Source organism: Pterocles gutturalis, unplaced genomic scaffold (genome assembly GCF_000699245.1).
Source record: "Pterocles gutturalis isolate BGI_N339 unplaced genomic scaffold, ASM69924v1 scaffold14429, whole genome shotgun sequence".
NCBI lineage: Eukaryota > Metazoa > Chordata > Aves > Pterocliformes > Pteroclidae > Pterocles > Pterocles gutturalis.
The window spans coordinates 42352-69850 of record NW_010133450.1 but is presented as its reverse complement, the minus strand read 5'-3'; the positions used below and the strand labels follow the sequence as shown (position 1 = coordinate 69850).

Here is a 27499-nt window from a genome sequence, read left to right as displayed (position 1 = left end):
TCTCCTGAGTGGTCACCTGCAGTGATAGGTTTTTAGAGTGAATAGAAAGAAAAAATAATACATTTAAGTCCATCCTCCAGAGACTGCAAAGCTTTCTGTCACAACTAACAGTATAGGCTAACAATCCAGAGGTGAAATACTCCATGCAATGTTACCAATCTGCTAAACTATTCAACCGTTTCCTTCACTGTGGCAGACGTCGTGTTTTGCTATGGCTTTGTAAAATGATAGGAAGCCCAAGGTGTATATTCAAACTCATAAACCCAGCCAAATCAGAACAAATTCCAGTCACCTGAGAGAGCAAACCCTCAGAGGTGGTCATCTGAGCTCATTGCCACCAAGCCAGACTTTTAGCTGTTGCTCTGATTTTAATCGTGTTATGGACTCTCTAGCTGTTGGTTGGATTAGGCAAGAAGAGGCTAACGGTTAATCCAAACTCCAGAGACTGAGGCAGCCCTATTTCACTGTTTCACAGTCTCTGTTAAACCATGAGGTCTCCCCCTGGAGAGGATGGAAAGTAAAGGTACACACTCCTAACTTTCTCTAGAGTCCCAGAAGATTATTTGGGAGTAAGCTGAATTATTAAGGTTGGGAGCAAATGTGCTCACCTTTGGTCTTTTCTGTTAATGGAAAGGGAGCAGTGAATACAAAGTCTTTACGTGTAGCACAGGTTTGGTATGGACAATGCTAGGAATAGGCTTTCCTGTGGAGCCTCTTCCAGTACAGTTTATCTTTGCTCCATAAGGTGAACAACCCAGAGCAGAAAGAGTAGTTCAGCATTCTTGCTCTTTCAATCCTTTTCTCTGCACTGAAATTTCCAGACATAAAGTTTCCTTCTAACACTGATGGTGTTGATTACATATGAATTTTTAGTTTGCATTATGATGACACCTACAAGAACATTTCTTGTATCTTGTCCTACAGTAGCAAGTTTCAGTCACCATCCACCTCAACTGGACTCAATACACTGCTTTAAGATGTATATTTCTCTTTTGTGACTTCTTGCTGATTCTGCAGACACATTTAGTTTCTTTGCCCTCTCCAGGGTACCCAGCAAATTTTGTAACCTGAGAGGTGAAAGTTACTTTTTTGTTGTTGGCATGAGCACAGGAAGATAAATGAAATTACATTAAAAGTAAATAATTATTTTAATGAGAAAATCAATTGCTGCAATACTTAATTACTCCAAGCCCTCTTTGATTTTTTTTTTCTTGACAAAGCACACAACATTTCTCTGCAGTATTTGAAATTTACTTTTTTTAGAAGATAGGTTTTTTTATGAGACTTCAAATGCTTCATAATGGCTGATCATGATTTTAAACAAAAAGGCTACAAAAGCAAAATAAATGAAGCATATATTTCCCACTATTGTTTTTAAACGAAACATGTTTTTTTGATCATGTATAACTACTGTCCACAGCTCATGATACTGTGAAATACTGATTTCAGGTATTCAAGACAGAAAATACCGTGATCACAGTGTTACAAGACTAGGTTCCTGATGTTATAATTAGCTCATAGTGTCTGAGTTGGGTATAAGATACTGTGTCTGTACTAATGTTTTTTAGTAGTATCCTGTTAGCAGTCTGTTTCAGTGACTGACAACTCTTTAAGTCACAGATACTTTGAATTTTTTTCTCTGTTATGCTCTACTACATTAAAGGAAGAATTACATAAAGTTGCTGGCTCAGTGCCACAAAAAATTGTATATGCATCTACATATACATATTTAAATTCAAAAATTATTACTTCTTTGTGTTTCTTCTGTATTTCTTTTCTGGTTAATTCAGTTTTAATCTGTTCAAATGTATAAATTCCTAGACATAGAAAATTGTATTTTAAAATTGCTTAAACACTATTATATCTCAGGAACTTTCAAGGCTGGTCAGTGGTTCTGTGTTACCCAGTGAGAAGCTGGAAATCTTTTCTTTCAGCTACATATACAGAGCTCCTGTGTTCATCCATGTGGCCAGAAGATACTTCTGTTCCACAGGCTGATGCTGTTTTCTAGTTGCGTGAGGGAATTTTATAGCTCGTAGAAAGCTGACAATACTTCTCTTCTGATCTGATTTTTTTAAAATGGTTGGTGTTTACAAACCCTCAAGAGATTTAAAATGCCAGTGAGGCCTTCAAAAGTGCCAGTTTATCACGTGGCTCTGTAAAGTCAACATATGATCGTGAAAACAGTGTCATATTTCTCATAGGTAATAGCATTTGACCCTCATTGGATTCATTTATCTTCCTGTGCTCATGCCAACAACAAAAAAGTAACTTTCACCTCTCATACCTAACATTCTTAATTCCTTTGCATTTGTAGATAACTACAATATTAGTAAGTCAACTTGCCACAATTTTTTAAAAAAATAAATATTCAACAAGTAATTAGAAATATTCAGGTTTTGAGGCAGAAGAATTCAATCGTATAAAATTTAGAAATGTGAGCTCTGTAACTTCATAATGGGAAAAGTCAACATCACGGTAGTGGGTTTAGTTCTTTATAGCATGGTGGCATATATTCTACCAACCATCTGTTAATCTATTAATCTTTTTTTCCAGGTTACAAATTAAATAATGGTTGAAACAGTGTGGGTAAAGCACTTTTTACAACTTTGATAAAAAGACATTCCCTCCTCCTGAAATGTTCATTAGAACTGTAAGATGAGTAAAATCTTCAAGTGAATTCTCAGGAATAATCAGTTTTAGTAGAAAATTATATAATATTCAGAAATTAAAAATCTGATGTTTCGAATGCATGCAGACGCTGAAAGAACTTTCAAACACCATTTAAATGGCAAAAAATAACTCATTAAAAGGAAAGAAAAAATGTCTAGGCTTTTATTTTCAAGGACAGAGGTCTTCAAATAACTTCCTTTTTAGGCACTTAAGTTGCAGTGCATGGTGTTCAGATTACAGGACAAAGTCAGTGTTTTATTTAGATGCATAATGTCCACTAATCATAAGATCATGACTCAGGCCAGCATTGTTTAAAAAATTAGAGTTAAGAGAAATACAAAAGTCACAAACCTGTGATTTTTTAAATTAATTTAATGACTTGTTGCTCTCTGTCTCTAATGACCCCAGTTCTGCAAGGAATGGTATGTGAGTGTAATTGAAGCTAATTTGCTGATATTTTGTTTCAAGGGTTCTCAAACAAAATAGTTTTTAGAAAGAGTTGATGAAACCTTATTTGCTGACAGGTTGTACAGCAGTTATTTCCATCTTACAAGGGTCTTCCGTATCGGGTAATAGGGCCCCAATCCGTCAGCCATTAAGGAAATGTATTTGCAGGATCTTCGGTAAGTATATGCATAATCAGTGTTTCACTGTTCAATATTATAGGATGTTCTATGAGCTGCATCCGCTGTCAGCAGACAGGAATACGATAAAAAACTTTTAAAAATGCATGAAAATAAATAAGGTACAATTATTCACTCTTTTTCTTAACACACAAAGTAAAAGATACCAAATGAAATTATCAGGCAGGAGATTTAAAACAATCTAAAGGGAATACTATTTCCATGCAGTGTGAATGAAACTTGTTCCTATAGGATGCTGTGGATAGCAAAAATACAAATTAGTTCAGTAAGTAATTAGACAAATTAATGGAGGAGACATCAGTTAATGCTTATTAATTTCCCTCTTTGAAAGTCCCCACAGGCTGACTTCTCAAATTTGGGATGGCAGCTTCTATACCGTAGAAGGTTTTTTTAACTTCTCCATAAACATTCACTGCTGGCCACTGCAGGAGATGGACTCAGCTGCGTGGACTGTTGATCTCACCTGAAGTGACAGATGCTTTCTGAAAGCATGTGAACTTGTGGATTTGGAGGCCTACTTATACTATATTTTCATGTATAGCAAATAAATTTTAAGGAATGCCTAGAGAGTTTTCATTGTATTTGAAGGGTTTTTTTGCTGGGATGTGTCCACTTAGGCAGTCTGCTTTCATCAGAAGAATACTTTGAAAAGTGTACCCACTTAACAGGTTTTCCAGATATCTGTAGCACATTATTCTGTAAAATATACAGAAAATATAATACATACATCTACTTCATATTTAAATATGGCCATACATTTATGTGTCAGAGGTACTATAATATACATTAAATAATAAAATGTAAATCGTTAGCCATGATGATCCGAATTTCATTTCTCCTTACCTATAAGACATTTGTGTTGTAATTGTATCTCTAACCTATCTTTGTGTTTGGTGTGCAGTAACATGTAAATTACCTAGCCAGCTGCATTAAGCAGTGTTTGTTTATTCTATTTCTTTTGGCATAGCATATAACTGAATTTCTGCCAAAAATGTGGCTGCTTCAGGGAACACTGTTCGAGTAGAAGGAAGTTTTGAAAGGAAACACACATCATAAGTCTTTACTCTGTGAAACAGTAAAATCAAAACAAACTTTCTCTTCATAAAAATATCTGTATTAATGTAAAATAATGGACTTGTAAAATACAGTGAGTTAACTGAATCTTTTTAGAATGTTCTGTTTACGTTGGCTTTGTAAACAAGAATACAATACTAAGAGGCAGTGATTTTTTCATATGTGGGAAGGGTGACTAAAACTGGTGAAACGTGAAAATGGAAAGTTTGAGAGAAATTATTTTAAAATGTCATATTAATCTCCCCTAACACATAGCATTTAAATGCATTTAAATTTAGAAAGCAGTGAAGTTTAAGTATAAAAAAATTGCATTAATGATGCATAGAGCTATCTACTTATGCTGGCAGTCCTTTCAGTCTTCCAGACTGACACTTCCTTTTTTATCCAGCCAGCTAATTTCCCCTCTTTTGTGAGGAGTAACTGTTTTCACACTAGTGCTTACCCAGCAAGCCTCCTCATTGTTTCATGGTTAATTATCTTCTTGAGCTTCACCTTCTCAAGTGAAGGGAGGAAGACTGGGCCTCCCCACAGCTCTGATGAAAGCTAGGTTTTAGAGATGCACTGTGTGAATAAATGCAGTGTCTGATCTACCAACATAATAAATGAGTTCCTAAACTTTATGGAGTCACAGCTTATCCAGGAGGTTGACCAAACAATGTAGAAAGATGCTTTATTTTTAAAATAAAATACTTTTTTTTTTTAATTTTTAAAAGCAGGGAGGAATATTGGTTCAGTGAAACTAAATACTGTAAATAGTTCTAAAATCTCTAAGCATTACAGAAGAGGTGCGTGTCAAACATTTAGTTTCAGTACAAACCTGAGCTGCTGCATGAAAGACTTTGAGCTCTATACTTTAAAGTTGTATATTAACAACACTTACAGTAGTAATGTTATTACCAATAGCCCTGTGCCCTCAGTTATTGCACCACTTTGTAAACTCTTAGTACTCATTGGACTTTTTGTGCCTCACTAGCCCTGAAAATAGCAATTGTGGATAGACGTAAATCTTCAGTTTATGTTCCAATTTGAGCCCAAGTTTAAACTGTGTAGCCACACAGTTAAAATAAACTCTCCTGTAGTAGAAGAAAGTTGAACAACGGCAATAGTGGTTTTGTAATAACGAGGTACTCCGCACTGTAATTTTGTACTCAGCCAAACCAAGGCAAGCAATTATAAACCTTTCACTGTAGCCAAACTAAGGCAAGCAATTATAAACCTTTCACTGTAACAAGGTACAGTTGTCCATTAATTTATCTTCTTCTAAGTGAATTTCTACAACATCTACTTAAATTAAATAATTTCTTAAGTGACCCAACTAAAATGGGCACATAACACTGGTACTTGAGACATTGCACAGGATCTATTCAATGTACTAGATTAGAATGAAAATTTCAGTCCTTTTTTTCCAGCCAGCTCCAGGGCTGTGTTGACATCTATTATGTATTGAGAAAACTATAAACATCATCACCTACCAGTGATGGAGACAAGAAAAAAGATCTGGAAGTTCAAGGATGAGATTATCTTAGTGAAAGAGCTCTGCTGAGGGACCTCTTATAGTTGGAGATAAGGCCAGTTTCTATTTTGCAACATTTGAAAAGCAGCTCTTCTTAGATATAGGCTGTGTAATAGGAGCAGTTGTATTGTTACAGCCTCAAGGTGCTTACCATTGTAATTTTGACTCATCACCAGGAGAACTCTCTGCCACTTATTGACAACTGTGATGTTTAATTTAACACTTGAAAATCCATAGGTGGGCAGACTGTGCAAGTACTTATAACATACAGCATTCTTCTAGACTTTGACTTCATGATACTTGCTTATTGACCCCCCTCTAGTCAATATCCCAAATTTACAAATGGTGAATCAATGACTTCAGGAAGTGCCTGAACTGAGATTACAAAGAAATTATGTTGAAAATTTAAATAGGGGGGGGGAAGAGTCCGTTCTCTTTGATAACATGAATTAGGCTAAATTTTGTAGTCTATGAACTGCTTCATGAGGAGGAGAAACTGATGATAGAGCCAGATATTCTTCATGCAGTTATGTTATTCATAAATAGTAGATAAAGTCACCCCTTCCAGTATACAAGTAGAATTTTTATTTAGAAATTCAAGCTTTTCTCCTCCAGATCTCAGTGAGAAAACTTTCTTTCTAGGGTTCTCCTAAGGTCAAGCTCCCAAGGGCTTATGTCCTATTCTTTTATACCTTATATCTATCTGTTTCTACAGCGATTCTCACTCTTTAGTGTTTCTCACAAACACTCATTTCTGCTAAAACAAAGCTCTTAAAAACTCTGTGATTCCAGGTGTCCTGATGTGCCTGTTGTAGGTTGGAGATCGCTAGTATGATCTACTGAGTCCATTCATAGTGGCCACTGAGTTGTTTGGGTTTAACTGAGAGTACTGTTAAAGGAGTACCTGTTCCAATGTAAATTATATTAAATTGAAAGTATTCTTAACCAGTATGCAGATCTCTTAACTAGTACAAAGACAAAACAATAGTGATTTTATTATGCCACTGTAGCTTTGCTGGTACAACTTTGTTCATGAGCATCTGAATGCAGAATGCAATTGATTTGCCACCAATACCAGTGAAAAATTGTGCCGAAGTTCTGCAGTATAGACAAGCAATAGTTAGACCTATTTAAGCGCGGTTGGTTCCACAGATTTCCTGGGTTTGGTGGATTTTTTTTGTCTTAGCCATAAAGACTGATCTTTGATTGGGTCAAATTCTGAGACTTGGTATGGATGAACTCACACCAACTTGCATGGATGTGCATCTGAAGTAGTATGCCAGGATGTGCTCTTTTCTGAACTAGGTGTGCATCGAAACGTTTTGGGTTTGGGTAAAGCTAGGAATGTTTTTCAAAGAGCTTCATAGAGGGCTCTTGTTGGTTTCTTGCACAAAGAGAATCATATATTCCTCTGCAGTAAAGGTGAGACTGAAATGACATTCAAGGGCGAAAAATCCTGTCATGTAACCTCTTGACAGTTGAAAAGAAAACTACAAAGCAGCAAAAACAACAGTCAGGAAAATATGTCATGTAGCGAGGTTTTCTCATCACAAAAAAAGCCCAAATACACAACTTGGAATATAGGCCTGGAATTGTAAACCTATTTGGATGACAATATGATTTGATATAAAAATGTTATAGATGTTCTGCTCTCTAGTAACATTTAAGGGGCTTCTTCAGCAAATGAGAACCAGAGATGTTAGAAAGCCATATAAGGTTATGGTGTCAAAAAAGGAGGCCACTGCTTTCATAGAGGCTGGAAAACGGATAATGGGTAGTATGTTAGCCGTGATACCCTGGGCACAGTGCAGGGACTCAACATGTTGAGTCCCTGCTTTGCCTTGGTCTGTGATAAAAGTTAGTTCCTGCAGGCCTACTGCTCACACAGCTCACTTGCTGTTCCAGCCTGTCTTGTCTGCACCAGCTGGTGTATGGTGGAGGGGCTGGAGCCTTTCACTCTTTCTTTTGGCCTTCTGGTACTGCAGGCAGCTTACCAAGAAAGTTAGAAGACCCTCATAGGACTCCTATGCAGGCATGACTGACCCCAGAGTGCTACCTAGCATCATCGAGTGCTATTTAATAGCAGAAGATTTGTTAGAGAATGACCATTTTCTTTGTCTTTTTAAAATAGTTCTGCTAGTAGTAGGGACTAATAGTTTTCAGATGGGCATCCTCTTAAAATGTCACTGCAGTTACTTCATCTGTTGTGTAGGAGATGTGCCAACAAAACCACTATCATGATAAAGGAAACTATCAGTGTTAAAACCTGGATATGACAATCCTGTCCTCTAGAGTTTTATTTCTGAGCATTATCAGACTTCAAACCTCAAACATTATCATAAAGACAGGTACCTGAGCAATGGTGGAACCTCAGTTGTTCCCATAAGATCCAGCCTGTGCTGGGTTCCCATGAGACCCATCCTTGCAGGTGACACTTGTGACTGCAGGGAGCAAGGCTGAAGTCAGTGTCCTTCCTGTGGTACAGGAATCTGTGCACACAGCCACCCGTGTAGGACCCTGGCAATACCTGTAAGCATCCATAACACCTAACAGAAAAGCACAAGGTCTGCATGTGCAGGACTGAGCGTATTATTTCATCGAGGGGGACAATAATGATTGTAAAATGAAGCAAGAGAAAGTATGAAGTACAGTTTTGGATCTTCTTTTCTCAGGAAATAAATATGTACCTTCTTCTTTTAACTGCAGTTATAACAAATATGTATGTTCATAACTTTCAGTAGTGATCAGTGATAAAACATACTGCTTCCATATATTTGAGACTATATTGTAATGTGCAGGTCACTTCTTATTATACACATGGGATACTATGGATATGCTTATTATGCATATTAAAACCTTGATGTTAGGAAATGGGGACAGTTTTCTTGGTGGTTGTGCTATAGGGAACCCCATTTAGAAAATTAACTCGAGTGAAGCAGAGGTGAAGTGGATACTGTACACATGACTATCTCAGCCGAAGTACTTGGCACGCTTGCATTTTTCAAAAGACAAAATCATGTTTGTCTTCCTTGAATGTGCACACATTCCTGGAGATGGGGGATGGTTTTCTTTCTTTCTTTTTCTTTTTCTTTTTCTTTTTCCTCTGGCCCCTAAGCACAGCTGAGTTTGGATAATTTGTCCACAGCAAATTAAGGATATGTTGCAGGGGAGGAAGGAACAGAGTTTGTATTTATTATTGTAAAAGCTCTTTTTTTCATGTTAATTCCTTTAAAAAATATAATGGTACGTAGGGGTTACATTACAGGCCTATTTCACCAACACAAAGTATCTGTACTGGAGTAGCACATGCAAATGAAGCCGAAACAGAGAATCATTGTTTAATAAAATTTGCTGCAGAAAAAGCAAACCTATCCATGTTTTAGTAAAGGAAACAAATGAAAAAATGCATTTTTGAGACTTTTCCTTATAGAGCACTGGGGGTTGAGGAAATGTCCTTATTTGACTTAATAATCTTATTTCTTCCCATTAACATTTTCAGCAAATTAACTATTTAACCATTAAACACCAACCCTACAAACATATAAGTGCACACCTAACTTTGCACACATGAGTTATCCCACTGAAATGTGAATACTGTCCTGAGCAAAATAGTTCAGGGTTCAAATTAGGAATAGCCAAACCCCTTAAAGCAGCACTTTCAAATACATTAGAATTAATTCAACCTTTTATTCTTCTGAGTCTGTAATTTAATTGATTCTTGGCTTAATTATATTAGAAACTTTTCATGCAACTTTTCATGCAAATGCTTCCTAAGTGTTGTTTATCTAGTGGTAATATTTTAAAAATAGGAATATGCATAATATTGTGCATCTTTTTGTTATTATTGCATTGTTATTTTTTATTTGCTTGTTCAAAGCTATTTACCATCTTTTACTGTGAATCATGTGACCATCAAGGTCTACCCTAGACATAGTGGTATTTAATGATTTATAACAAGAAAGTCACTCTTACCTACTTTAAAGTTACCCATTTTTAGAAAGACAGTATATACACACACACATACACACATATATACCGTGTTGTGTATTTATACACACACTTGCGCATATGAAAAATAAGTTTCTGGGAAATTTAGCGCAATCAGTTACACCAGCTGGTACCCAATTGCCAGATAGTATGGTACCTTTGTAGCATGTTTTGTCACAAATTTCTGAGTATGTACCAGGCCTCAGAAAAGCATGTGCATCTGAAGAATAAAAAATAGGCTTTGAAATGAGAAGTACTCAGTGAAGATGAATGGGCTGAGGTCACAACTCTACATGTTTTATTGTTTTAGTCCATCTGACTTGCAGAACAAACAAGGCAGCCAAGTGCTGATTTACAGGGAGAAGGTTATCTTCCTGACCAATAAAGACCAAATGTTTTGGTTTTGAGAAACAAAATCAGATTCTGTGGAACATAAAATCCTTGGAACCTGCTGCTGGTTTCCTGCCTTCAGAAATTTCTTTTTGCAGCTGGAAGAAGCTTAAAACAGTAAAACTGTGCAGTTTAGGAAGATTTTTACAGCAATGTCTTCCTAAAGCTAAGTAAGACAGAGTTGTAAAACATGCCACAGAGAAAATGAGTAATTTTAGTTGATGTGTTGTTTAATCTAACAGGTTTTCAAGCTAACTTAATTTAGACATTGTCATTCTCATGCACCAGTTTCTACTTGCAGGTTGGTTAAGGGTCAGCTACAGGTTGGAAACTGGGTCCAGCAAGTAACAACCAGGAGCCATTATGAAAACATGGCAAACTGGCAAATACAAATATGGTTTTCTGAACTCCACAATGTACAGAACTGCTCTGTTAGCCTTAGTTGTCTAGCAAATGGGTGTTTTCATGGAAATTTAACATTTAAGCTATCAGTAGCCAATATCTCACAAGGGAATTAAAAATTAAAAAAGGACACTAACAAATTTAATACTTAAAAGCTTTGGGGTAGATAGATCCACAAAGAGACTCTAGCTTTCAACAGTAGACATGACAGATTCTCAAAATCCCAGAAGCCTCCTAACCTGCCCAGGAGGAAAAAATTCTTTGGCACCCATATTTCTACTCATGATTGTTGACACAGCTGTAGTGCTCAGCTACCTCAGTGAAGCATGAAGACACAGATTTATCTTACATGGAAAATGCCTCAGTTTATCAAATATATTAATAATCATATCACCCCGCTGAATTCTACTCTGCCCAATTTGGAGAAAATAATTCTTCCTTATGTCGGTTGAGTGTTTTAGCCATTGGTCTACTGGATGTACTGGGATGGGATAGCCTTGTGTCTTGCACAGAAACAGTTCCATTTATATCCATAATTAAATACACACTGGAGCAGGGATTTGGACCTATCTGTGCCTCTTGCCTGTCAAATGTGCTGAACACTGCACTGCAGGATAAAATTCTCCTCATCTGTCTATGACCCAATTAATATTTAATTGTTTTATGCAAAATGAAACAGGAGAAGCAGGCTTTTCAGAACAGCATGGAGGTAGGGCTTCTCCTGAGAGAATGGGAACCTGGTTCATGTCTCTTATGCTCAGTCTGACAAAGTGTCCCACACCCAAAATCGATGTCCCTACTATTGAGCTGTTGGAGAACATCCCATGATTTCTCACAAAAGGGCTGAGCAGCTTTAGTTCCTACTTCAAAAAGAGAGTTCCCAGCTGAGAATTGCAGTCAGAGATACGTGCCTTTCCCTGCACAATTAACCTTGGCCGAGTCTTTATGAATCTAAGTCAGTAACTCAGTTGTGTACAACTGCACTTCATTGGATTACAGCCTTGTTTTATCTGCTTGCATTTCTGTAACTTTGTAAGTTTGTTGTGATTTAGATTGCTGTTTGGCGTGTGTTCAGTGCTGTATCTGAAAAACAAAACTTGCTCCAAGAAAGCTCAAGAGAACAAGAGATCATAGTTGAAAGTTTTTTTTGGAAAATGTGCTTGTTTTTCTGGATATGATGATCATTGTTCAGCTGCTAAGATGAGTTAAACTAAACAATTCTACATTATTTAACAGTTCTATTACAAGACTTATTGTATAACAAAGTTTTCCTTAAAATGGATGCCTCTCAATAAATAGAAAAATAAAGTAGAATTAATTTGTGCTCAGAAAACCAGCCCCAAAATCAGTGACCGCTTCTGTCTTATTTTGAGGGATTTAAGGTGAGTCAGTACTGTTGGTCACTTGACACATCACATATGAATGAGAAAAGTTGTCAATGTGTTCTTCCTCTCCCATATGTTTCTAGAAGGAACAACTCTTGATGCTGTGTGTTCTGAGTCATACCAGCAAATATTACTGGAAAGTTACAAAACTCTTTAAAAAAGCAAACTAAGTTTAGCTCAATTATTTATCAGCCCTTTCCCAGATAAATGTGTCATCAAAGACAATATTTGAAATTCATGTAGTATTTAATTAGACTGATTGTTCTTACAGCTGAAGATATTAACATTCATTAGTCTTACTTACTGGTCATTAGCACTGCCTTTATTATTAAGTAAAGAATAAATAGAAATTCTAATAAAAAATCATCAAGTCTTGTGGTTTCCAGTGTATTAGATCTGTTGTTTTAAGGCTGACAACACAAAAGTTTGTTATAAACATTTCAAAAATGCTTTAATAAATCCTTTATATTTTAACTGTTTTAAACTTATGCAGGCTAAGAGAGAGTCTCATACATCCAGCACAATAAAGCACTAATTGCATGGTTTTCACTAACACACTTAGTAACACACTCCAATGTGATTCTGCAGAATATTTAAAACTTCTTACATATAAAATGACATATACTTCTTACATATAAAATTAATCATAATTAATCTCTATTAAAGAAAAGACAAATTTCTGTATTATATTTTGACGCAAATAAGGAAAAAACCTAGGAAGACTAAGAAATCATGCAAAATTTAATAGGTTTAATTTTAATTGATAATTTTAATGGTACATACAATGTAACAAAATTAAAAGCCTGCTAGTGAGCATTGTTCCAAAAATGAACTTTACTCTCATTAATTTTTTTATATGATTTCAGTGGAAGCACATTTAAAGTGCAACTGTAAATATTTTTAAACTTTGCTCTTTTTTTTTTCCACAGGAGCCTCTGAATGTTATTGATCCCAGTTTGATGGATCTAAATGGTCCAAATGAAGATGCACTAGAATGGGATGAAACTGACATAAGTAATAAGCTGATCAGTATTCACGAAGACTTAACTGATCCTGACCAAGAAATCAAGAAGGATGATCTAAGCCAGAAACCTGATTCAGGAGAATGTGGTGATAATGATGTGAATGAAGATGAAAGTATCAGTGATCGTGGAAGTCCTCTTTATTGTCCCAGCATTACTTCCCCTCCAAATCCTCACATCTATCAGGTCTATAGTCTCCATAATATTGAATTATCAGAAAAAAAACACATGCCATTTTTGAAAAAAACATCCAAACTCTCCAGTGTAACACAATCTAACATTTTAAACAAAAGTCTTAGTAAAGACTCATCTTTTTCATCTACCAAATCCCTGCCGGACCTAATAGGTGGGACCACATTGGCAAAACCACATAACTATATGTATCAGAGTGGAAACATAAGCAGGCACTCTGAGAGTGAGAGTGGGATAGTGAGTGAATGTGATACAGAAACTACAAACAATTCAGAAATTTTTTTGCTAAATGATATTGAAAGCACTCAGAGTAATCCTGAAATTGGGCATGCAGAAACTCAAGTGGATGACATAGTCGATGTAATAAAACAAAAAATAAAGCAAGATGAAGAAGACCATGCTAGTCTCTCAGACGATTTTCAGTTGGCACCTTCCGCATGTTGTGGAAGTGAAAATGATGAGGATTTAGACAGCATTACCATGTGTAACCCTGTTTGTCTAGAAGAATTGCAAGGAAAACATGGCATGTTTACATTTTATGATTACTCATATCTTCAAGGCTCCAAATTCAAATTACCAGTGATAATGAAACAATCTCAAATTGAAAAAACACATACAGAGGACAGTTTATTTCATGGTTTTTGTTTTGATAAAATACCTGGTAAATCTGAACATAAGCCTGGAGAGTCACAACCAGATGGGTTTATTCATGACCATACTCTGGCAAGTGTCCCTGGAGAATCAGATCCCAACTCCTGTAAATCTGCAGAAACTGTAAGAAAATTAACTGTTACAGAGACTACAAGACAGGTTGCAACTTTATCTCGTAGTTCCTCATTAGAATCTCTGTCTGTGGTAGGTGATTTGTTCAGCTCAGGTATTTTTAAAAGTGGAGATGGTCTTCAGCGAAGCACTTCTTTGGAGAGCTGGCTGACTTCCTACAAAAGCAATGAAGATCTTTTTAGTCATCATGGCTCAGGAGACATAAGTGTAAGCAGTGATTCTGTTGGAGAGCTCAGCAAAAGGACATTAGATCTTTTGAATCGCTTAGAGAATATCCAAAGTCCTTTAGATCAAAAGATAAAGCGCAGCATCTCTGATATAACACTCCAAAGTAGCTCTCAAAAAATGTCTTTTACTGGACAGCTGTCTCTAGATATTGCATCCTCAATCAATGAAGACTCAGCAGCTTCTCTCACTGAACTCAGCAGCAGTGAGGATCTTTCTCTGTGCTCTGAGGACGTTGTAGTGCACAGAAATAAAATACCAAATTCAAATGCATCATTTAGAAAACATCTTAATAGATCTGTAGCTGATGAGAGCGATGTCAATGTCAGCATGATTGTTAATGTCTCCTGCACTTCTGCTTGTACTGATGATGAAGATGACAGTGATTTGCTTTCAAGTTCCACCCTTACCTTAACTGAGGAAGAGCTAGGTATCAAAGATGAAGATGATGACTCCAGTATAGCAACTGATGAGGATATTTATGAAGAATGCAATTTAATTTCAGGACTTGATTATATAAAAAATGAACTCCAAACTTGGATTAGACCAAAATTTTCTTTGACAAGGGAGAAGAGAAAAAGCAACCTCAGTGATGAAATTCAGCATAGTAAAGAAGTTAGTAATGAGACATCAAAAGCCACAGATACATTAAGCATTGAAACACTACTGAATGGTTCAGTACAGAAAATATCAGAAAATAATGGTAATAGTAAGAATGTACCACGTGATCATGAAAAAGGGACAAAGAGACACCTGGTGAAAGATATCTCTCAGGTTGTGAAGGATCAGCTTGTGGATGATATGGAGAATGGCAATGTTGAAAATACTCTTGGTAGTCAAAAGGAAGGTCTTGTTAAAACATCAGCAACTCCCAAAACTCATGCATCACTTGATGTCAGGGAAGTCGAAAATGAATGTTGTGTCTGTGAAGCATTTACAGACAGTTCAGATGACTCACATATGGATGGCAAGGAGACTGTTCTGTCATCAGATGGATCCAGAAACTCTCCAAAAGAATGTCAAAGTCATATTCAGCCTGATCATCACTCTGTTGCTTCCTCTCCTGCTAAAAAGCCTTGTCTTGAATCTTCCTCTGAAATGAATTGTGTAGAGATTCAAGATTCAGCTTTACAAACATCCTTACCTAATGCTCCACAACACAGAATGAGCATTCCTGAAAAATCTACTGATTGTTGTACATCCTTGGAACCCAATGAAGCAGAATGTCACTCCTCAGCCAATGGTCCTGATTCATGCTGTAACTGTGAATCTGCTGCTTGTGATAAAAGAAACATGGAAGATGGCTCAGTACACAATTTTGTGAGGGAGATAATAGACATGGCATCAACAGCTTTGAAAAGTAAATCACAACCTGAATGTGAGTCATCTGCTCCAGCTTCATTAGCACAGATCAAGGAAAAAGTGTTAGAACACTCTCACAGACCCATTCAGTTAAGAAAAGGGGACTTCTATTCTTATCTTTCACTTTCTTCTCATGATAGTGACTGTGGAGAGGTAATCAAATACATAGAGGAAAAGAGCAGCACTCCTGTGCCACTGGATTTCACAGATGAGAGAGAAAATATTGAATGCTTTTTTGAAGCCTGTCCCGAGGAAGAACGGGTTGAGCAGCAGCAGTCCATTTCTAATGGTAGTCCTGAAGCACGAGTTGAACAGCAGCAACCTATTTCTAACACTATTTCTGAAACATCTCCAGAGTCACTAGGTGAAATGACTCTAGAGTCTTTAGAAGAAGTTAAAACTTCATCTGAAGGTAGAGATTTATCTTTCTTCTGTGATGATGGCAATGATATAAACATCCCAAATCCTAACAAACAAAGTGCATCAAACAGTTTTAAAAATGCTGCTGATGATTTGCTAATTTCAGATGGGCAAACTGAAGGTTTGGAAAAGAATGTTCCAGAACTTAGCACTGAACAGAGTAGTACAGCAAAATCACCTGGAACTGAAGAGCCTAAAGGATGTGTTGCTGCCTCTGAAGAGGCTTCAGCTATAGAGTTTCAGTTAAAGCCTGGCCATTCACAGGAAAAGGATGTTTTGCATCAGAACAGTAAAACTCTTACTTGTGAAGAAAATCTCCTGAATCTTCATAAGGAAAGACATATAAATATGCACAGATAGAATGTAACCCTCTCCAGGCACATACATTATCCTAAAAACAGGTATGTACTCTATGAGTTGCACGGGTTGCACATTCTTTTTTTTTTTTTACATTTTTTGCCTTTTTTTTTCTTTTTCTTTTTTTTTAACATTTTTTGTACAATGAAAGGAGGTGAATCACCACCCAGGCCTATATAATTTGTTTTTATTACGCTATAATCCAAATTTTCATGACACTGGTCAACAAATGCAGTGAATACTAACTGCTTCTTGCCCTTTGGCTTTGCCCTGGCTAGAACTGTTCTCTACTGGGAAAAATCTGCTATCTTGCAGAATTTGGGAATTCTTCAAAAGTAGTATTTCTATATCAGCCTCCTCTTCCGTCCTCAACTGAGCTGTGGAACTAGAAACCAGGTCTACTCATTGATCCCCTTCTCCACAGTCAGCTGGCCTTATGAGGTGTTCAAAAGGACTTGAAGGTGAACTTCTGCTTTTACAAGAATTTTGGGTGACTAGTGAGTTGGAGTTCTACAATATTTCCAGACAAGCCATGAAGAAAGGCTAAGTGGACTGGAGAATAAGTATAGAGATAATAAGTCATCTCTTGACATCAGTTTACCATGTTTTAAGTTCAGTAAGCCATTGTTAAGAACACAATTATTACAACACAGTGTTAGGCCAAAAGTTGAGGTTACCAAAATAAGAAATCTTTGCAACATCACTAAAGAGTATAACGTGAGGTTAATGTAGAATAAAGACCTGAATACCAAAGCAGATGGAAACTGATAGCCAAACAGCAGTACTGGAAGCTTCGGTTCTATTTTGTGGCAAGCATTTTGAAACATAAGATGGTGGAACCTAAGATGAAAATGTGGCTCTGATCTCTTCCAAAGTTTTAAAGAGGTTCAGATCTGGAGTTTCTGACCTCACATAAATGTCTAACAATAACAGCACATTTAAGAACAGAAGAAGATCTACAAAGCAACTTCTGTATCAGATCCTAGTAGGTAGCACTGCTGCTTTGAGTCTTGCTAGTTGTTTGGCGACCCAAAAGCCAGCATAGCTGCATGAGAATGCCATTGATCTTTGGAAACGCTCCTCCAGTAGATCAGAGCCAGCTTGGAAAGTCCAAATGCCACTCCAATTTTAAATGCCACTGCTTGCAAGAAGCTGTAGCAAGGGAATTTCCAATCAAACACAATGCTAAGCATGGGACCAGGTTTCCCCAGGAAGTTCTGGAATCTCCATCGTTGGAGACATTCAAAATTCAAGTGGACGTGGCCCTGAATATTCTGATCTACCTTTGAAAATAGCCTTCCTTTGAACAGGAGTTTGGACCAGATGATGTTCAAGTTTCCTTCCAAGCTAAGTTATTCTATGATTCTGTGATGTTGCTAGGAGAAAAGGCTGTTACTCATCACTGCCCATGAAAACCACTAGTACTCTCCTACTGCAAATTAGGTAGTTATAGCAAAGGATCTAGGCCTGTTCATACAAAATAGATTGCTTTACTGCTATTAGAGATCTAACTTCTACATTTCATGGTTTCGCTATATTATATTACTGTGCTTTGGGCTTTTCTTTTGCACATGTTGACAGTTTACCTAGCATTCACACATTCACATGTGAATAAGTATTTCTAGCAAAGTCTTTAGGTTATGACAGCAACAGTCTACAGCTTGCCACTGTCTCTTTCGACACATATCTATTTGACTAATGCATTATCTTAGAACCATCATAGCAAAGAGGATATTTCTTGAATGGCTTTGAAATGGGCTACCATGACCTGTTGATTGCCAGTTTGGTTAATACTTGGGCACATCCAAACAACTGGACAAGCAATGGAAATCAACTGGGAATTACAAAAAAAAAAAAAAAAAAAAGAGATTATACTGTATATTCTAGAATTGCATTTAAGGGATTATGTGCATACGGAAGCCTCTATTTGTAAATTTGAGATGATGACAAAAGTCTGAGGTTGATAAGTGATAATTATGTAAACATAAGCCTTTCCCTAAATTTCTGTTTTATTAGTTTTCTTAATTTTTTTTCACTCATTTTTATAACATTAATTTGAGGAAGAATCCTTACTATTGTGAGTGCAATTTTATTCTTGTTCTTACTCTTTCACTGATGAAGATAATAACATGTCTTTTCAGTTCATTAGTACTTTTCATCTGAGGATCTCAAAATACTGTATAAACTTTCCCTCACTCTTCAGAACTTCATAGTTACTTACAGGGTAGCCAGCTGTGGTTTTCATAAGACTGGGATATGACAATATATAGTTAAAAAGATGTAAGGACTAAGATTGGACATAGAGGATGGAGACATTAATAAATTCCCCGCAATGCAATAAAATGTAATGCAGAGTCTGTATGCAACAACTTGGTAGAGTTGTCTTCTAGCCTTAATTTTTGCCCAGGGGTTGACAAATATTTTTAAGGTAACAAAGCCCCTCACACTACATCCCACTTTTTACATTTAGGAAGATATAGTGGTTCTTAACTGATATGTACAGGATTGCTTCCATGGAAATTATGTATTGTATTATTCCCAGTATTAAAGCCCTAGGATGCATACAGTTTATCTCTGGCACATCAAAAAATGAAAATATGAGCTGCTAGGTTTGGTTTCACTAAAGTCTGAGCTCCCTTCCCCCATTCACAAGCTTGGTGCTTTAACTTCATCTCTCATGCTATGGGGAATGAATTACAGAAGCAATCTATCCTAATTTGTTAACTTATTCAAATAACAGTTATTATACTTAACTATGCTAAAGATTATCTTTTTGGTGGCAGATTGTTTATTTTTTGATGAGGCTAATTACTGATTTTCCAAAGGTAATTTACATTTATTACTAATACATCTTTTAAAATGTGACAGATAAATGTTGTTCCCATAAGTGTATTATGAAAAAAGTTACTATTTAAAAACACATTATTTAATTTGAAAGATAAATGGCAAACACCATTATTTTTCCTGTAGCACCTGTGCTGCAAGCTCATTTAAATGTGTAATTCCATGTGTAGCTGTAATACTTAGAGAAAAACAATCTATAGTATATGTGTACCTTAAAAGCATACTGAGAATTCAAGGCTAAAAAGGGCATAGTTTCAAATGGAGTTGGATTTTGTACTGTTACAGTATTTATCTTGGCTGTACAGGAGAATAAAAGTAATGGTGACGAAAATATTTTTGCCAATTGTTGCAATCCTGTTATTTATCAGTGTTCTGAAAAAAAAAATTACAGGAAAATAATAACAATTCTCAAGCAAGCTTAAAAATATCTCTGTCAGCACTGACTACTCTTTCATATGAGCCAACATGGAGTTCTTCAACAGAGGTGCTTATAAAGCTATGCTGGTTTTAAATTTGTTTAAATTTGTAATTTAAACTTAAATTTTAATTTAGGGGAAAAAATATTTTGGTTGGACTTAAGGAAACTAAATTGGCTTTATCTGGCAGTGCTGCAATGTTTGCCAGAATATCCTGCCACTTACTATAGCCAGGAGAAACCCAGGGCTGGTACTCAGAAGGCCTGACTGTTTTTTCCTGTTCAGCATTAAATTTTTTTTGTATGACTTATTCCTTCCTTGCCTCAGTTTCTTTAGCAACAAAATAATGAGAATAATGATCAATGGGACCTGTGAAGCATGATTTATTCACTGAAAAGTGTTTCAAGATCCACAGATACAAGATGATACATAATGCAAAGGACTGTTAGTTAATTATTCATTACAGGAGAAAAATAATATACCGGTTTACACAGTAGTTAATTTGTGATAATTCACTTTTAGAGACTGGAACTATAAGAATACTGTTTGCTTACTGTTTTTTTTTCCTAGAGATGTTTATAGGGAGGTAGATACTATAATGTTTCTTTATAGAGTTTGAAGCAATCTGACTTTTTAGCTCGATACAGTAGCCGACTTGAAAAAAAATAAATAGAATAAACAGATAATCTTGTATGGTCTGTGAATTACATAATTTTTGAAAAAATTGACATAATCCATCAGTGAGACTTTTCTTACTATAGATATGTGAAACTCGTGCCAGAGTTGTAGGAAACTTCATACAATCTTCCCCTTTATTCAGATCCTTAATTTCTAAACAAACTGTTGAGCTTTTCACTATTTTCATGTAAGTATATTTCTTCTATAAATAGTGAGGGGGTCAGTTACAGCCAATAAGATCAAAAGAGAAGGTAACTGGATAGATCCAGATATTCCTGCTTAACTTGGAAGGCACATAATGCATGTCTGGAGTGCCTCTTAGGAAATGCCTATGAGATGTACTTTACACTAATCTTTGAGCTGTATTCTGACAGTTATTTCTTCATAATCCTCATCATAAGCCCCTGTTCGTTGATGAATAGTTTAACCCTAAACTCTGGGCTGGATAATTCTATAGTATGAAAATTTAACTCATTGCTGGTACTAGAAGTGTCTAAATAGCTATTTTAAATTTTAAAACGCAGTGTGATGACACTGACAGTTCTATTTATGCAACACTTCTGTGACAATCCTTTCCTCCTCTCCATTTAAATCTCATTCCATATGTTTATCTAAATATTAAAATAAGTGATGGGTAGATCTTTTTGTTGCTTGGCTTTTGAAAATTCCTGTGTTTTCATTGATCGGTGCACTTTCAAGTGTGCTGAAGGTAAGTTTGCAGGTAAGGATGAGGACAGGATCCAGGGAAAAGGTCAGATTTGATGAATTCCCTTGTTTCTTTAGAAGCAAAGTCTTTACAAAAATCAATGAGTTTTCTACATCAATACAATTTTTTACACTAACTTGTACCTCAGACTGTTAAAAGTCACTGTTTGCCTACTGTAAGCTTCTGCATTAAAGGTTGTGGCATGTGACCATTTAATGACGATCTATGGTTGTTCTGGAAGAGCTATGTTTTGCAAATAAAACTTCATTTTCTGTAACCTACTATTACTTTTTTGTTTCCTTTTAGAAACTTGGCTGCAATTCAGGTGCAGGTTCATCCTGTAAACCCTGGGATGACCTCCAATTCCATTGTATCACTGCCTCTCATTACACTGACTCCCAAGATAAATTTTCTTTCCAAATGCGATTTGTCCATGTTGGCTTTGTGATCAGGCTGCATATGCTAGTCCTATTTCAGTGATCATTTTGTACTGTAGCAAGGCCATTTGCTTTCATATGGATTCCTCTCCCAAGCTACCTCTAACGATCTCCCCTTCCTAAATTGGATGTTCCTGTACTACTTATTGCTGGTTCTGTTCTGTAAAGTTTTGAAGTTCCACAGAATTCATGATCAGTCTGGTTCATCTTTTCAGAACTGTACCTGTCAGTGCTCTTCTATTTTATGTATCAAATTTAATATTTATGTGTATAATGCATAAGTTTATTGAAACTATTTTACTTTTAAAGTGACAATTTTGTTGGATTGCAGCAAAAAGAAAACATTAGCCCTCCTGATTCAATACATCTAAAAATTAAGCAATTACAATAAATGGCATTTTATTTATTTAATTTTGAAATTTAATCTATGCAACACTTCAAGAAACAACTACATGGTGTTGTATATTAGGAACTGTTGACATTCTACTGAATTAAGTACAACATTTTGGGTTTTTATGCTTCTTGAGGTGGTAATGAGAAAAAAAGTTTTTAAAAAATGTGTGCCTTGCTGTATTTCTTATACCATTTATTAAAAAGCTGCTTTCACAGTAAAATTATGTTGGTTTGAAAGGAGGAAATAGCAAGGTTAAGATGTGTGAATAATTTCTGTATATATGTATAACCAAATGCAAACATTGATGTATAATGACAGTATAAAATGCTTTCATGTTTGTGATGTCCAGTGATGTGGAAAATATAAGCCTTAAAACCATTAGATTGCATGGTAATTAGAATTGGCATAATAAACATAGTTTATTGGGGAAAAAAAGCAGAACTGGTGATCTGTTTTACCTGCGTTCCACGAACAGAGTGATTTATCAAAATACAGAAGAATATGGTTTTGTTTGCAAATATTCCCTAGAGATTTGCGATTCCATAGCTGGGTGAGATTTGTATTACCTGGCTCAGAGGTAGAGAACCTATTCATTAAAGATTCTCCAGGTCTTTTGGGACAAACAAGGAGACACAAATATTTAGTAGTTTAAACTAGTACACTCTCAACTGCAGTGGTGGCAATGGTCAGGCACACTTTTATAGCAGATCTTTTCTTTGTTTATCAGTAACAGTTTGTTGTCTGGTTCTTAAAATTTTATTCACTTGCACATTTATACTGAATAAGCTTTTTATATATATATTTATATAGACACTTTTACAGTTGGCTGTTTTAATTATTTGGACTGTACATTTTAAATGTTTTTATCTTGTGCTAAAACTATATTGGGTGGCCAAAATAAACCAGAGAGCTTTATAACCTACCTCTGCAAACATAGCATTCAGCTCCTAAAAACACTATTGGGGAGGGATGTCAGAAAAGTTAAAAGGCAAGGAATGCTCTCCTATACTACCTTTACTCATTGTTTTTCAGAGTATATAAATGTTTTTACAAAAAGCTTCAACATTCTCCTTGCTTTAGAAGATGTGCATCAGTTTGAGAAGCTTAGCTAGTAGCTCAGAGGAACTGTACTGACCAGCTGATACATTCATACAACAAGGAAGGAACAAGTATTTAAAAAAACCTCATGTTTTCTGAACTATTAACAGCTTGCTGTTACTGCAAGAGGCAAATTATTTATCTCTCAATTTAATATTTCCACTCCTAGCCTTGGGTAGGCTATGATGTAGGTAGACCAGCAGAAACAACTCCTAGCTTAAAGAAACATGTCAATAAGAATTATTATGAGAGCCTTTTGAAGCCGTAAAGTTTTCTGCTCTCACGTATCTTCTATTATGTAGAAATCTAATAGGTTAACCTATAATTACCAAAAATGTATAATTATATAACTTAAGGTCACTTTAATATATCCTTTTTTTTAAAATATATAAAGCAATTTGGAATATAACTCCTAATTTTAGTAAAATATTTACAGTGATAGTTATGTTCATTTATAAGTTATTTCAAACCTGATTATAAAAATGGTTTTGACATGGGAGTTGATTTTGGAATAATTCTTTCTTTCTCCCTAGCATTTTCTGGTTTGTGTTGTATTTTTTTAAACTTACTTTGACTATAGCCATACCTTACACTATGATGAAAGGAAAACTAATCAGTTAGGGGCTTTTCAGATCTGTCACCTCACCCAACAGACTGTGGAGAACTCCATCAATTTCTTATACCATTCTATTGGGCCATTTGCCACAAATTTGCTTTTTTCCTGGGGGAAAATAGTAGTAATTGTCAAATCAATAAACCACATATTCATCATACAATATCTGGAATATTATACGGTCACAACTCAAATTTCTGTGGTTCCTTTCTGAGAGATGCTGAACATTTTAATTTAACTAGTATTCACAGATCTATTTGATTTCGTTTCATGAGATAAAGTCATCATGACTGTGATGCAAGATCCATCATTATCAACTATTCCTTTTTTGGCTTGGTTAGAAGCTTTATCCTTTTTTTTATTTTTCTTGTTAGAATATATTGGACTTAGTTGTCAATAAAAAATTATTTTTAAAGGAAAAGAATTCTCTGATACATAATCTACAAGATTTGTTCATGTCTTAGTGTAAGTCGTATGCATATGGCTAAATTGTGCCTAGAACTTGCAAGAAGTTCTAGTGCTAACTCCCTGAAGAAAAATATTGGTATAGTGTAAAATTAATGTTGATGTACTAATATTACCTCTAAGATCAGCCTATACATAAACTCCTGTATACATCCTGTTCCCTGCTGGTGAAATTCTCTTGTGGTGTAGAAGCATGATGTAAGCTTTCTGCAGAATTTATCCCCATCTAAAGTTCCATAGGCTGCTTTTTATTCCACGTACTTCCTGGCTCATGCTTGAACAACATCTGCTGTGTGTGAGGAGGCCATTTGACAGCAATGGCCATGACACGTGAATCTCCCTTTCCTGCCTGCTTCACATTCCTTCCATGGAGACCCAGAGCTCTCCATCTCTAAGCAAAGGGAATGCACACTAACACTGGTGGTAAACCACGTCTGCAGCTAGGAGTTAAAAAGTGTTTTGTAATCACAGTAGTTTTATATATGGATAGCCTTGTAAACCATGTCCCCAGTTTTTCTCACTTAATGGTTTGCCTTTTTCCCAAGATGAGCCAAAGAGTTTTTACAGAACCTTGTCTCTGCACTGTTGTTACAGTAAGAGACATTTCGGTGGCATTTCTACATCCTTATGGTTTTTTTATGTTGTTCATTGTACACGTGTACACATAAGCATACAAACACATGCAAAGATACTGAAACTGTTTCTGTTTGTTTCACAATAAACTCAAATAAAGAGTCAGTTAGATGGTGTCTCAACCTTTCTCTTTGGTGACAAGATCCAGAGATGACATAGCCTCCCACATCACATATTTTAGAATTTTATTCCAATTCCCCTATGTTGAGCAAAACAACATATTTTGACTAAAATGTATCTGATAAAAGGGCTGGGTTTTGTATACTTTTTTTGGCTTGAAGACGTCAGGAACAACATTTTAAAGGTTCCTGTCCTGCAGTGCACAGAAAAGGGGTTATTACTGTTTAGGCCAGACTGTACTCATACTTGCCTCAAGAGGATTAACGGGGATGTCAAGTTCTTAGCCAAGTCAATCTCCTTCACTGACAAGATTCTACAAAATTATTCCTAATAATAGCATCACTTTGAGAGGGATTTTGGCCAACAAATGACATCTGATCTATTGCCTTCAGTGTTGTGCTTCTAATTTTTCAGACTCACCCTGTTTTTTATACCTTTTCGCATGAGGTGCTTACATTTTTAATGTGACTACTATTTGCTTAGTAAATGCATGCTCATCCCTGATTTTAGAAATGTTTTTAAGGACTAGACCATAAATGAACTTAAGTCTGTGCACTGGATGAATTCTAAGTGCTTCAGTGCTTTTAAAATGGAATTTCCTATGCAATAGCAAGTAGTATTACTTTATTTCTGGGAGAAATAAGCTAAGTTAAAAGTGAAGTTAGAATTGTTTAAGTCAGTAACTTTAGTGTAACAAATACTACTGGGATATTGTAGTTATTGTCAAACATTAAAAATACAGCAAGTACAGAATTTCATCATACTTAAAATGAAATTATATGGTATGGAAAAGAACAGTTAGGCATGTAAATGTATTTACTTCTGCCTTACATTGAGCTCTGTCTCTGACATTCTGGGGTTGCAAATGGAAGTGAAAATAATTTTTAAAAACACGTGCAATCTTTTAAAGATTTTCCTCTTTCTTGTAATTACTGTGAGGATGTTTTAAATGCAGCAAAGATCCAGCTGTATAATTTTCCAAAGAAACTTTATGAGAGTAACAGGGAAAGGGAAACATATTTGACAAGATTTCAAGAAACAGTGGAAAACCACAAACGATTCTCGATGCACTTCATTTACAGAATCTGAAAAAAAAAAAACAGACTCTGGAAGAACTGATACTGAGCATCAACCATCTGCCCCAAAGCTATCCCTTTTTTTCAGGGGGAGATAAATGCTGCAAGAAATAGTGTGCCCTCAGATGAGGTGGTGTGGCAATTTCTCATACAGTCTACTGTGTATATATAGCTGAACTTGTGCTCTGTAGCTCTTAAATCAGAAGTCTGATCCCAGAATCACCTTTAGAAGGCATTGGTTTTGTTGTTTTTTAACAAGGAACAGGACCAAATTTGGGCTGAGAAACATCTGCCTCTAACAAGCTTGAAAATGAAGTTTCAAAAAATCTGTAGTAAGCAGATTTTAAATAATATACAATGGCAGACAAATAATTGTAAAATTAATAGAAAACAAAAACCAATCTTTCTGTAAATCCCAATGGTACCCTGCTGGTAGCGTAATCAAGAATAAACCGTGTAGGATTATGATAGTTCTGTTAACTGATCATTATTCATCCTGACATATGGAATCCAGACAGATCCATGTCTCTCTATAGTTTTTGCTTTGCTTGCCTCAAAGTAGGGCTTTTCAAAGTGCTGAAAAGGCTATGAAAATGCCTTTTCAATGGTTAAAATTGTGGCGTGAATCAAAAACAACAAGAACCCGACAGCTCTGTTGGGTTCCTGAGCATCTGTGCCAGTCCAGCTGATCAGTGATGATGCCTTTGGACATATTTTGGGGAGGCAAAGTCTTTAAAAAGCTTTTCATGCACGTAGAGCTCTATTTTCCACTATTAATATGACTGCTAAAGAAAGCTTCCTCTCTAAGGGGAGTTTGCCTTAAATGAGAATATAAAATGTTTCTCAAACCTGTTGCTGTCCATTTTACATATTCCTTCATCTCTTATCCTTGGGTCTTCACAACTGAACAGTTCTCCACTTGTACCTTTTCTTGCACAATTCAGCAATTAGAAGAAGGGTTTGTAACATTTTGAAAGGTGGGCAAGTGGCAGGCACAAAAATAGGTTCTTGCAGTGAAGAGAAGGTGGCTGGTAGATACATAATGCTGCAGCTGTGTCAGCTAGGCTGGAGGGAGGATTTGGATCTGTCAATGTCATGCTTGCTGATAACTGAAAAAGAAGAGAGAGAAGCTGAGGAGGAGGTGGAGGTTCAAGGATGGTTGATGGGAACTAGCTCTGGTTAAAATATTTGTAGAATTATAAGAGCAAACAGTGTATTGAAACCGATTTCTCTCTATTGCTAGATTTGTTATTGCAAACTGTAAAGTGATGCTATTCATGAATACTCATTTTTCTGAATCTGCTGTTCAGTATGCCAAGCATATCAATCAGATGTACCATTGTCAGTTAATTAACATTTGATTGCATTAAACATAGGGTGCTGAAGAGAAGGCTTCTTCTTGGAGGGGGAGGGGTGTCTGTGTATGAGTTCTTTGGAGGGGGAGGGATGTGTTCTTAGTAATTATCATCAATTATGAGTAAAGTCAAATTGTAATCTGTGTGTACATTTTTCTCTGCCACTTGCCACTCTTATGGCCACAGTAAGAGGGGAAGACAAAGGCAGTAAGTGTATTAGCACCTTAGTACTTAG

At 36.0% G+C, this 27499-nt stretch overlaps 1 protein-coding gene across 1 annotated transcript in view; it reads left to right on the top strand.

Moving 5' to 3' along the window:
- AKAP6 (A kinase (PRKA) anchor protein 6) overlaps positions 1 to 21903 on the top strand; it is a gene marked incomplete at its 5' end in the record, with an annotated part of 46951 nt that extends 25048 nt beyond the window's left edge. The window contains 3 exons of the mRNA XM_010081239.1: positions 12998 to 16064; positions 16179 to 16473; positions 21380 to 21903. Coding sequence (XP_010079541.1) covers positions 12998 to 16064; positions 16179 to 16432 — 3321 coding nt within the window. The remainder of the gene's footprint in view (positions 1 to 12997; positions 16065 to 16178; positions 16474 to 21379) is intronic.
- Positions 21904 to 27499: the final 5596 nt, after the last annotated feature.